Consider the following 13,405-nt stretch of genomic DNA (forward strand, 5'->3'; position numbering starts at 1 on the left):
TATGAAGTAGTTATTATCCCTGTTTCACACATGAGGAAACGGAGGCCCAGAGATGTCAGGTTACTAAACCAAGGTCACAAAGTTAGTGGCAGCGCCAAGATTTAAATTCAGTTTAGTTCTAGAGCTTACATTTAGTCACTACATTGTATAGCTTTCTCAAGTTTAGAAAACTACAAATAACGATTGTTACAAAATGTTAAGGCATAATTTTATTACTTTCAACATTTCATCACAATGAAAATAAATTAAGGTAAGAGAGCTTTACAAAAATAAATTTTTATTAAAAGCAGTAGAGTCTGAGCAGGAGACAGTACAAAGAGTGTAAACAATGTAAACATCACTACATTCAGCTCAGCCTGATTGAATGCTGAAAGACAACTCTAAATGCTCTATGTGCCCTTACTAGCAAGATACATTAATTCTATTGTACACAGAAACACACTCTAATTTTGATTAGAAAAGAGTATTTTATCGAAGTCGGTCCCAGCGCCAAATACTGGCATCATCACAGACAGCTATTAGAATGCTGCTATCCCTGCTAAAACTGGTCTGTCGAATAGCAGCACCACATTTATGATGAGTCAGTGTTGTACATCTAGGGGGAAAACAAAACAACAGGTCAAATACCCATACACATATACAATGCTGCTTCTAACTTAAAATAGTGAATTAGAAAATGAATAGATGTTCCAAAACATGTAAAACATTTAAAACCAGAATATACTTCACTAGGAGGTCAATTTCAAATTTCAAAAACTTCTGGTATATTTTAAATTCAAGAGGCACTGTATAATTTATATAAAAAGAAAAATTTGTCACTAAGGTTTCATAAAAAAATCATTATTAGAATAAAAATACTTTAAAATAACTCTGAGACTCTGAGTAGGAACTGCCTGGAAGGGAATACACAGGAACTTTTGGGAGTGATGGGTATATTCTGTAACTTGATTGGGAGGTTGATTATATAAGTCTCTACATTAGTCCAAACTCAACAAATTATATACTTAAATTTCCATTTCACTCTACATAAATTTTCCCTCTATTTAATAATATCACTAGTTACTTTAAAAAAATAAGTAACTCAGACATGTAAATGATAAAAATGACTTAAGGATGGCATTGCAAGTTTCAATTACTTTTCCTACAATGGCATAACCTTTTGGAGAAAAAGGCAGAAATAATCAATAGGAATTCCTAAATACTTACTTGGCTTTATGAGGATCTTCTACTTCTAAATCCCAGACATATAATTTGCCAACCTGATTGCCCAATGCAAGCATCTGTGTAAATATATTTTTAAAAACATCGTTACTAAAAATATTTTCTCTAGGTTATAGAACATTCAAGCAATCCTGTTATCTTTCTTATTTCAGAAAAACCTCACTCTAGCCTCTGGCTATGCTCTTATATATATATATTTTTTGCATCTTATGTTTCTAATTTGTAAATGAAGAGAAGAGAAAAAAAGTAATACTTCACAAACGTGTACTGAACACAGTAAGAAGGCATTTAGCAAATTTATGAAGGGTTTTACAATTTACAATGCTAGCATATACTCTTATGTCTTCCTAAAGAACTGTAGCAAAAGCCACAGAAAGTGCTTCCAAAGCTTTCTTATAGAAATAAATACCCATGTAATTTGTTATCACAAAATCCTAACACCAATACTTTTTTTGAAATTCTAGGTAATTAGTATTTTGTCTCTATCTTCCATGTTGATTTTTCTCTTTTTGGATTAACACTACAAGATTAACACTTTAATCACCATAATAATAAATCTAAGTAACAGATGTCTTGGGAAGTAAATACCTAACTGCCACCATTGACACCCATCAATTTATAATAAGCCTTGCAGATGGTGTGAAGAACCACAAAGGTACAATAAGTAACACCAAAGGCCAAAGCAATCCATACAAAACATCGAGGTAGACTCTTAAGAGGAACAGAACATACACACACAATAGAAAACTGAAATTGCAATGGTTTTAAGTCAAATAATTTCGAAATGTAAAATATATTGCTACCTTTTGCCAGAAATCCATAGAAAACCTCATGTACCAAATGTCACATTGGCTGTAATCGAATCGCCCAAGAATAGTCACATTAGACTCACTGGGTTTAATTTTATCTATATCATCTTCCATTTTGCCAGGTTTCCAGCACACAATGGCGTTTTCACAAGACTTTAAAAAAGAGAGAAACAAGAAAAAAAGAAACGTTACTTGTAGAACTGAATTTTAAATATTAAGTCTTATTATCAACAGAATTTAACAATACAAAAGCATTACATTATCTGGAATCTACTTTATGGAAGTCACAAAATCTCTTCCAAACCAAACCAAACCAATTCAGCTCTAGATACTTTGGTATCCAGACTTCAACTGTTTTAGAGCAAAGGTGAAATTACCAACATTGTATTAGAATTATAGCCCCTGCTTACTTCACTAGTTTCATCTTTGTCCATCCAATTGCCCATTCTACTTCTAAGTGCACATGGTTCCCTTTACCTGCTTAACTATTAATCCTCTATCCCCAGGGTCTGTGCTGTATGGTAGGTGCTTAACAGATATTGTAGGAAAACTAATGAATTCATAGAAAGGGCCTTAAAGATCAGATTATATAGAACCCAGTAAGACAGTGGTTTAACATCAAGCTGTTGATATGGAGGTGGGATTGAAATAAGAGTTACACCTTCCCTATCCTGTAACATTAAATCTTTGCCTACATTCTACTTAAATAGCAAGTGGTAAAGAAAACAATGGAAGAAAAAACTGCAAAGCAGTGGGCACTATTCCTATCACTGTGTAGGCCAATGGTTTGCCATTAAGGGACATTTGGCAATGACTCTGTCCTCTAGTGGGCTCACGGCAGAAATGCTGCTGAACATCTTATGATGCACAAGTACAGACTCTCTCACAAACAATCTATCTAGCCCCACGTCAATAAGGCCAGGACTGAGAAACCCCTGTGTAGGTGAAAGTGCCTCCTGGAATTTTACAGGACACAGCCGCAGAGTCACATGTGGCAGACTTGTGGAGTTCACGGGCATCTAAACAGCTTAACAGCAGGGTCACAGGAAGATTAGGGAAGGGAAAACATTCTTTTCCTCCTTGCCTTTTAGCTTATATAAAATTGCAGGGCTATGTATCTAATAAACAAGTTATTTAAAGTATCCCAGAGATCATCTATTCTGATGACTCTTAACTGAGTGCACAATTGGATCAACAGCCTATCCAAAAGACTCATCTCAGCTCCAACCCTACTGAATCAATCTAAGGGGAGCCAAAGCAGAACTGTGAGAAAGCTCTTTAAGCGCTTCTTACTGAGTACACTGGCAAAGAATCTTTAATTAATAGAGTCCCTTCATGGAAAACTAAAGCATAGGGAGGTAGAAGGAACTTGCCTGCACTAATGGGTGCTGCACTTGAAAATCATTGAGAGCTTTTTAAAATTGCCAATTCTAAGGTCCTTGTGCCAGAGTTATAATCTCTGGGGGTGAGACCTAGAAATCTATTTTTACGATGTTCTCCTAGTGATTCTGATGCAGAGCAAGATTTGAGACCACCAATATAGTTCATTCAGGTGAGCTCCCAACCTAAAACGCAGAAATCCTTTCCTTTCCTCTGATTAAATTCTAAGAGCAGATATTTTAGAGCTAGCTGCTTATTACTTCCTCAAAAAAAATGTAGTAGATGTACTTTTTCCCTATTTGTCCCAATAAGTACAAGTTAGAAGTCTGAATATCAACTATAAAGCAAACATAAGGTTCTTAAAGGTAGAAAGAAGGCAGACTGGTTAGGAACCTTGGGAAATGAAGGGTGTTGAGTTCTCTGGTCTTCCTTTGCCTCATTTATGAACCCCAAACTGGATGCTAGAGAAGGCATCATCAACTCAGCAATGATAATGGGTGAAGGCAAAAAAAAAGCCTTAACAAAAGCCCTCTCTCTCTAGCCAAAGGACCAGGAAAGTGGCAACCTCACAAGAGAGAAAATTTTCAGAAAACATTCTACTCTAGCTAAACGCCACAGAAAGAACTGTGGACCCACCCATGCATGAACCAGCAAAGTCCAGTGGGGTACATTTTCTCAGGTGGCAACTAAGCACCTCAAGTGGATACCCGACTCTTCCTACCCTTCATCAAAATGAGGTGACTCTCTCCAACTCCTCTCTGTCTGGGATGGTATCAGAGGAGGCCTAGAGAGAGGATGTTCATCATTACCTACCACCTGCAGGGTCAGTGGAGACCACCTGGGAATTAGACACCCTCACCTTGACTTCCCCCACCACCTGCAAATCCTGAGACAATGCTCACTTTCCCCAGATGAAAAACTCATCAGAGGAAGCCTGTGGGAGAAGAGCTAAATAAGCCATCCAGAGTCTTGTAACACCCAAAATATCCAAATTTCAATAGAAAACCATTTGTCATACCAAGAATGGGAAAAAATCTCAACTTTCATGAGAAAAGATAATAAATGCCAACAATTTTAGATGTCAGAAACTACCTGAAAGGACTTTAAAACAGCCATTATAAAAATGATTCAATGAGCAATTATAAGCACATTAAAACAATATAAGTCTTGGCAAAGAAATAAAACATATGAAGACTCAGATGGAAATTTTAGAACTGAAAGAAACTATAAACAAAATGAAAACCTCAACTGAAAGGTTCAACAGAAAGGGAGATGAAAGATTCAGTAAATTCAAAACCAGAACAATAGAAATTACCCAATCTGAACAAGAGAAAACAGATAATGGCTGAAAAGTTCCCAAATTTGGGTCAAATTAAGTCTCCCCTAAAGACATAAGTCTACAGATTCAAGAAGGTGAATGAACGCCCAAAAGATAAACTCAAGGAAATCCACATCAAGATACATCCTAGTTAAACTTCTGAAAACTAAAAAGACAAAGAAAAAAAATCCTGAAAGCACTTAAGACAGACCACCTTATGTACAGGGGAAAAAACAATTGTAATGATGGCAGATTTCTCATCAAAACAACAGAAACAGCAAAGAGAGGGCATAACATTTTTCAATGTTTAAAAGAAAGCACTGGCAACACAACATCCTACACTGAGTGGATTTATACCTTTTAGGAATGAAGGAGAAATGAAGACATTCTCAGATGAAGAAAAACTAAGAATTTATCACCAGCAGACCTACCTCAAAAGAATGGGTACAGAAACTTTTACAAAAAGAAATGATCTAAGATGGTATCTCGGAACGTTAGGAAGGAAGAAAGAACAGAAAAAGCAAAATAAATAGATACAATATTCTTTTCCTCTTGAGTTTTTCAATTATGTTTGAAGGTTAAAGCAAAAATAGTACTAAAAAATACTACAGATATGTCAAAATTGAATTATAAAAAATGCTCATATGATTTACAGGAGGTTAGGAGAAAAAAAACCTAGAGAAATAAAAAAAAAATTAAACAGTAGACAATGTAATAATTGGTATGTTAAGGCTTGACTATAACTGGCCCCAGTACACCAACTAAAGAACAGTTTGGTAGAGTAGATTTAAAAAAAGATGCCCCAACTATATATACAGTCATCTACAAGAAAGTCACTTCAGATTTACTATAAGATATAGTAGATTAAAGTAAAAGGTTGTCAAAATATATACCATGCAAACTTAAAAGAAAGGAGGAATGGCTTTATTAGAATCGGATAAAGAGACTTCAAAGCAAAGAAAATTACAGATAGAGATGGACATTACATAATGATAAAAGGGTCAAGTCACCAAGAAACAGCAATACCAAGCAACCAAAGAGTTGCAAAACATCATGGAACTGAAAGGAGAAAGGGACAAATCTATAATTACAGTGAGAGACTTCAACACCTGTTTCTCAACTGCTAAAACAAGAAAATAAAGATATAGAAGAATTTAACCACACCATCCACCAACTGACATTTACAGAACACTCCACACAACAGCAGAATACACATTTTTTTCAAGCTCCCAATGGTACATACCCAAAATAGGGTCATAAGACAAATCTCAAAACAACTGAAAAGAACCAAAATTATAATTAGTATGTTCTGACCACAATGGAATCAAACTACTAATCATGAGAGAAAGATAAGAAAATCTTCCAACACCTAGAAACTAAACACACCTCGTATCAAAATAAGAGATGCCCTAAAGCAGTGCTGACATGGAAATCTATATAGCTCCAAGTGCTTATATTAGAAAAGTCTCAGCTCACTAATATAAGCTCACACATTAAGAAACTAGTAAGAAAGAAGAGCAAAATACACCCATGGCAAACAAAAAGAGGAGATTAAAAAAATTGGCGAACCCCTAGAAAGACTGACAAGTAAAGAAAAAACATAAATTACCAATTTCAAGAATGAAACAGGGACTATCACTAGAGACCTCATAGTCATCAAAAAGATAGCAAGGGAATTCCACAAACTCTATGCACATATATTTTTACTTTAGATGCAATAGACAGATTCTTTAAGCAGCACAAACCACCACGACTCAACCAATGAAATTATTTAAATAGCCCTTTGATATTATGGAAACTGAATTTGTAATTTAAAACCTCTCCCTCAAAAACTTCTGGGCCCAAATAATTTAACTAGAGAATTCTACCAACCATTTAAAGAAGAATTAACACCAATTCTATATAATCTCTTCCAGAAAATAGGAGGGAAGACTTGCTAATTTATTTTACGAAGCCATTATTACTGATATCAGTATCACACCCAATGAAATAGAAACACAAAAATCTTTAACAAAATATTAGCAAACAGAATTCAGCAACGTATATGAAGAATTATACAGTATGACCAGGTAAACATATTCCAGGGATATAAGGCTGAATCAATATGAAAAGAACAGATCGATGCAGTCCACTGCAAACAGACTAAAGAAAAACAACATCGTATCAACTGATGCAAAAAAAAAAAAACATGACAAAATTCAACACCCATTCATAATAAAACTTTCAAAAAACTAGAAGAGAGGGCAGTTCTCAAATTGATAGACAACATCTACAAAAAAAATACATCTAATATACATAATTATAAAAGACTGAATTCTTTACCTCTTAACATTAGAAAAGTCAAGAATGTCTGCTCCTAACAGTGCTATTAACACAGGACTGGAAGTTTGCCAGTGCAGTAAAGCAAGAAAAAGAAATAAAAAGCACCTAAATCAGAAAGGAAGATATAAAACTTTCCCTATTTGCAGATGACATGATGATCTACATAGACAATCCCAAATCATTTACCAAAAGAATAAGCAGTTCAGCTAGTCACAGGATTCAAGATCAATAAGTAAAAATTGATATTTTATACTAGCAAAGAATACACAGAAATGAAAGTTTAGAAATACTATTTATTATCACTCAAAAAGAGAGGAATACTTAGGCATACATCTAACAAAGCATGTACAGGATCTGTATACTAATAACTACAAAATGCTAATAAAAATCAAAGAAGATCTAAATAAATGTAGACACATACCATGTTCATAGATTGGAGGACTAGGCAGAGCAAAGATATTAATTCCCCACCAAACTGATATACAGGTTTAATATAATGCCAATCGATAGCCTCCCTCCCCACCAAAAATCTCAGCAAGATTTTTTGCAAATGTAGACAAGATTATTCTAAAATTTATATGGCAAGGCAAACAAACTAAAATTGCTAAAACGATTTTGAAAAACTGGGAGAAATTCAACTGATTTTACAACTTAAGAGAGCTACAGTAATTAAGACTGTATATATAGCACTGATGGAGGGAACCAAACAGAAAAGCCAGAAGAAACAGCCTCACACAAGTTTGGCCGATTTTTGACAAAGGTGAAAAGTAATTCAAAGGAAAAGGATAGTCTTTCAACAAATGGTGCTGGAACGACAGGCAAAAAATGAACTACTACCTAAACCTCATATAAAAATTAACTCAAAATGAATCACATTTAATATAAAGCATAACACTATAAAATTAGAAGAGAACACAGGAGAAAATCTTTAGGATCTAGAGTTTGCTGAAGAGCTTTTAAACATAACATCAAAAGCCTGATCCATAAAACATAATTTTTTAGAAAATCAATTAAATTTAAATTCACCAAACTGAAAACATTTGCCTGCAAAAGATCCTTTCAAGAGGATGAAGAGACAAGCTACAGCCTGGAAGAAAATATTTGCAAACTACATATCTGACACAGGATTCATATTTAGAATGTATTAAGAACTCTCAAAACTCAAAAAAAAAATAACAAACAAAAAAAACAACAACAGAGAAACAAAACCAATCCAATTAGAAAATGAGCAAAAGATATGAAGAGACATCATCAAAAAGGATATATGGATGGTAAATAAGCACATGAAAAAGATGTTCAACATCACTAGCCATCAGGGAAATGCAAATTAAGACCACGATGAGGTATCACTACACACCTATCAGAACAGCTAAAATAAAAAATAGTGACAATACCAAATGCCGGCGAAGATTCGGAGACACTGGATCTTTCATACATTGCTGGTGGGAATGTAAAATGGCACGGCCACTCTGGAAAATAGTTTGGCAGTTTCTTAAAAAACTAAACAAACTTAACCATGACCCAGCAATTGCCCTTCTAGGCATTTATCCCAGAGAAATGAAAACTTAAGTCCACACAAAAACCTGTACACGATTCATTAGCAGCTTTATTTGTAACAGCCCCAAACTAGAAAGGACCAAAATGTCCTACAATAGATGAATAGTTAAATTGTGATACATCCCATACCATGGAATACTACTCAGCAATAAAAAGGGAGAAGTATTGATACACACAAGTTGGATGGCATTATACCAAGTGAAAAAAGCCAATCTTAAAATCCCATACTGTAACATTTGTAAAATGACAAAATTCAGATGATAAAATGACAACATAGAGCTATACACACACATTGTACAATGCCAATTTCCTAGTCTTGATATTATATTATAGTTATGTAAGATGTAATCATTGGGAGAAATTGGGTGAAGGGCAATACGGGACCTCTCTTAACTTTCTTTGAAACTTCCTGTGAGTCTAATTATTTCAACATCAAAAGCTGAAAAAAAAAAAAGTAAAACTATACCTGTGAGGCCAAGAAAAAAATAAATCAGGCTCTGCCCAGCAAAGGTGAAATGCCCTGAAATCCGTATCAAGAAAAGAAACTGGATAGCAATTTCTCCAAATATGATAATCCTAAATGTTCAGAATGACATCACCAACAACTTCTCTAAATTATCAGCTAAAAATATGTAAATATATATACACATCAACACACTACAGCAGGGACTGGCAAACTATAGCCCATAGCCAACTCCAGCTGTCTGTTTTTGTAAATATAAGTTTACTGAAACGGACACAAACATCCAAAAAAACCCACTACTAGCTTTAAATATTGATTATTCTATAACACTGGGTGTCAGAAAACAGTATCGTTTTATACATTAACACTTTTCAGCTTATTGGAGCAGAAACTTATAACTCATGGGATGTTTGATGGCTAAAACAAGTTTCCAAATCTATCAAAATATCTTAAGACTTAGAAAAAAAAAGAAGAAAGTAATTTCCCATCTGCCATCCAGCTTACCTAACTATAATAAACAGTGCTCCCTGCACATTCCAACTCACACAAACACAAACAATGGAAGTTCAGCTTAGCAGCAGATTCCATACCTTGGAAAGTATCAAATCACCTAACCATCGCACACAATCGACATAATTCCTATGTATGTCTCTGGTAGAAAAGTCAGGAAAGTGAATTTTCTGAGAAATAAATGGCCTGAAATGGAAATGTCAAAAGTTAAAGAGAAAAAAAAATAGTAACATCACACTAATTTTTGTCTATAGATTTGTAAAATCGTTGAAAAATAAAATATATGCCTATTAATTCTGTGTTCCTATAAAACTAAATAACTGTTTACTGAAAGCTAAAGTCTTGTTCCATTTTTGTTCCTTTATTTTATTCCATTATCAGCTTAGTTCAAGTTTATTTTTATCCTATGAAATTTCATTTGTAAAAAGTAGCTTCCTGTCTTACTACATATAAACCAAATTAATCACTTCAATTCTGGCTAACACAGCAGATGGTAAGCAAAGACATCTGATTACAGCACTCAAAGTTTCTCATAGAAAAACTATGCTACCTACTTAGTCCTTTAAAATTAAGCATTAATGATCTATGAAAGTCAACATATCTAGATTACTTCAAAAGATAGTCATCTTCCTAGGAATAATGACAGACCATTCCAAAGGCTGCTAAAACTAAGGTTGTATGAGAGTACTGCCTTGAGCAATTTCTGAAAATGGTATCTGATGGGAATTAGACATTCATTAGTTAGGACTTTTCCTGTATTTAGGAAAGCAAAATGTAGAGTCATTTTTTCCTTAAAGATATTTGTAAGAAGACCATAAACCAGAAGCTTCTACCAATTCCATAGTTAATTAGAAGTATACCTAACATTTCTAACCCAGCAAATGATTCAGTTTTATACTGAAGTAACTTTATAAATATGATATACCATATTAGTCATGAGCAACTCACATGTGTTCTCTTTTCCCCAGTGTTTGAAAATAGAAATTTAAAGTCGTACTAATTCTTAGAGGCCACTGAGGTCTGATGAATGTTAGTACACTGAAATATGTACTGACAGTTACAAATTTAACTGACAATCTATTAATAATCTGGCTTGATAACCAGAAAATAAACTCTAGCTCTGCTAAAAAAAAAAAAGGCATAACATTAATATACACAGAAATATAACTATGGTGAAAGTGTTAATAATACCCTGATAAGATTCTGAAAAGACAGTTATTGAATTAAGAACTGAGGCATTTAAAAACTACATTAAGGAAACTGAAAAATTCCCACCCATAATCTCTTAGAACACTGTTCCTGACTTTGAATTTTCTCCATTTAATGAAGTGAGCATCATTTAAACATAAGCATTATATCAACATGAATTAAGCAAAGAACCCCATATTAAAAATTACGATTTATTGTCTTGAATTAGAATTTAGTGTTGACAAATAATGCTAACAGTATTCTGAGAGGTCCTTTAATCTAATCCACAGTAAATTTAAGGTGCTTAAAATTTTAACATAAAAGACCAACCATATGCACACCTAAATAAGTATGCTACTAAATTCAGATGTAAACAAAATTTAAAGGGGATTTTGAAAAATGAGCCACAAATACATTAAGATTAAAAATAAAATGCTTCTCTTTAAAATTGGTATATTTTATGGTATGTAAATTGTACCCTTAAGTTATTAAAAGAGGGGCTTCTAAACTCAATGTTGAGAGCTTATGTAAAAATTCTGGAAAAAGTAAAATGCATCTATTCAATAGCATAAGATAGCAAGTTGTTTTAAATATCACAACTGTTACCTGTTAGTTTTATTTGGGTTATAATCATAAGATTCCTTAATGGCATTCATCATTCTCTTTGAGTTGATCCTCCAAAGTTTAAGAGAGTGATCCATACCACAGGACATTATTTTTTCACCCAAAAGATCATAATCCTGTATGTAAAACAGAAAAGCTTACATTAAATAATTAAAATTTCCCAAGATATACTACCCAATTTTCACCAAATATATAGTAGAGTGAAAATTGTAGTTCAAGCCACAATACTAACATTTTGGATTTCATCTATATAGTCTATAAATGAATTTTTATTGCTTTCAGTATTTAGTTTTAACTGATTCATCACCATCACAGTATATGAGCTTATGCAATATGGAAGGCAAAAAAGGAAATTGTGTGAATTTAGTTTTATCTATGCAACTACTTTTTCTTAAACTACAATGAGACTTTATTAACTTGGGTTTTCTTTCCAGTTTATCTTAATACTGTGTACTTTGTATGCACACACATTTGGGTATAGAAATGTACCTGCCTTTAAGCTGGCAAATAGGACCTCCTCATATTCAGAAAGAAAGTGGTTTTTAAAACGGAATTTAAGTAAATAAACCACTTTCACTGCATTAAAAAAACAGCTATTTCCATTGGCATGCTAATAAAATAATTTTCCTATTGTCTGTAACAGGATGATAATTTTTCATTAGCAAGCTTGTAATTTGTATTTTAGGTTCACTGGGTTTTTTTTGCTTTTTGTTTTATTTTTTATTGAAGTATAGTTGACATACAATATATTGTTTCAATGATTATATACATTATAATATGCTTACCACAGTAAATATAGTTACCATCTGTTGCCATACAAAATTATTGTAATATTCTTGACTATATTCCCTATGCTGTACTTTTCATCTCCATGACTTATTTCATAATTGGAAGTTTGTACCTCTTTATCCCATTCACATATTTTACCCATCCCATGGCAACCAAGTTTGTTCTCTGCATTTGTCTATTTGTTTTATTTGCTGCTTTGTTTCTTTTTTTTGGTTCTACATATAAGTGAAATCATATGGTATTTGTCTTTCTCTGACTTAATTCACTTAGCAAAATACCCTTTAGGTTCACCCATGTTGGTAGGAATGGCAATATTTTATTCTTTTTTTCATGGCTGAGTAATATTTTATTATATACATATCGAATATACAAATAATTATTTCCTTTGCTTGATTTTGAAGGTAAATCAAATGCTGAAAAAAACAATTATTCTGTGACACAGAGACCTGAATAGTTGTATTATTTTCTTAGTCCAACCCTGATCAAAAACAATGAAATTTGACATCTGCAGGGAAAACTACAATGAGTCCTTCAGAAATCTAAACTTTACTTTATCTGTATGTCTAAGGCAAAACACTTTGGCTTTAGAGTTAACTTTTAAATGAAATGGAATATGTCTAAAAAAAGGAGATAACATTTTGATTTTTTCATTTGCTGTTTACTAACTTTTAATAGGTACCTAACAGATCATGTTACAACCTTATTCCACCTTAATTCACAGATAAGGGCTGAGACACAGAGATGCTATTTAATATAGCACATGGCACATGCATTAATGAAAATGTCACAAATCAATTTTTCTAGAAGTGAACTCCTGTATTACAAAAAAAATTTGTCCTGCTCTCATTTTAAGAAATAGCAGTAGAGAGTTCTCTTTAAGGAAGGTGATTTCCTTAGTAACCTAGATATTCTGTGTAAATACAACCTTTGAATTAATTGTAAATCCTGTTTTACAAGACCTTATGAGCCTTAGATTTGGTGTGTATTCAGAAGTCCTGGCTGCTACTTCTAGTGACCACATCAACACCAACAAGGCACCCTTGGAGCCAATAGCTCTAATTAAGAGCTCTTACCAAAGAACGGCAGATTTAGCTCTTACACACGTAAAACCACATGATGGAATGCTGAGGCAGCTTACAGAAAATCCAAGTTGACAGGGTATCTTAAGCAAGGTATGATTCTCGCAAAAGCAATTTTGGACTATTTAGTACCTCCAATTAAAAT

At 33.4% G+C, this 13,405-nt stretch overlaps 1 protein-coding gene across 3 annotated transcripts in view; it reads right to left on the reverse strand.

Annotated features, from left to right (window-relative positions):
• Positions 1-191: 191 nt before the first annotated feature.
• EED (embryonic ectoderm development) overlaps positions 192-13,405 on the reverse strand; it is a 30,499-nt gene continuing 17,285 nt past the window's right edge. Inside the window, exons 8-13 of one of the 3 annotated variants that reach the window (XM_037010678.2) lie at positions 11,375-11,508; positions 9,661-9,766; positions 8,445-8,519; positions 2,025-2,183; positions 1,207-1,280; positions 192-595 (exon numbers count right to left, since the gene is read on the reverse strand). In XM_037010678.2, the coding sequence (XP_036866573.1) occupies positions 469-595; positions 1,207-1,280; positions 2,025-2,183; positions 8,445-8,519; positions 9,661-9,766; positions 11,375-11,508 (675 nt within the window). In that variant the 3' untranslated portion in view covers positions 192-468. The remainder of the gene's footprint in view (positions 596-1,206; positions 1,281-2,024; positions 2,184-8,444; positions 8,520-9,660; positions 9,767-11,374; positions 11,509-13,405) is intronic. The other 2 variants (XM_037010679.2, XM_073215920.1) reach the window with 2 other exon arrangements.

This window comes from Manis javanica, chromosome 11 (genome assembly GCF_040802235.1).
Source record: "Manis javanica isolate MJ-LG chromosome 11, MJ_LKY, whole genome shotgun sequence".
Taxonomy (NCBI): Eukaryota; Metazoa; Chordata; class Mammalia; order Pholidota; family Manidae; genus Manis; species Manis javanica.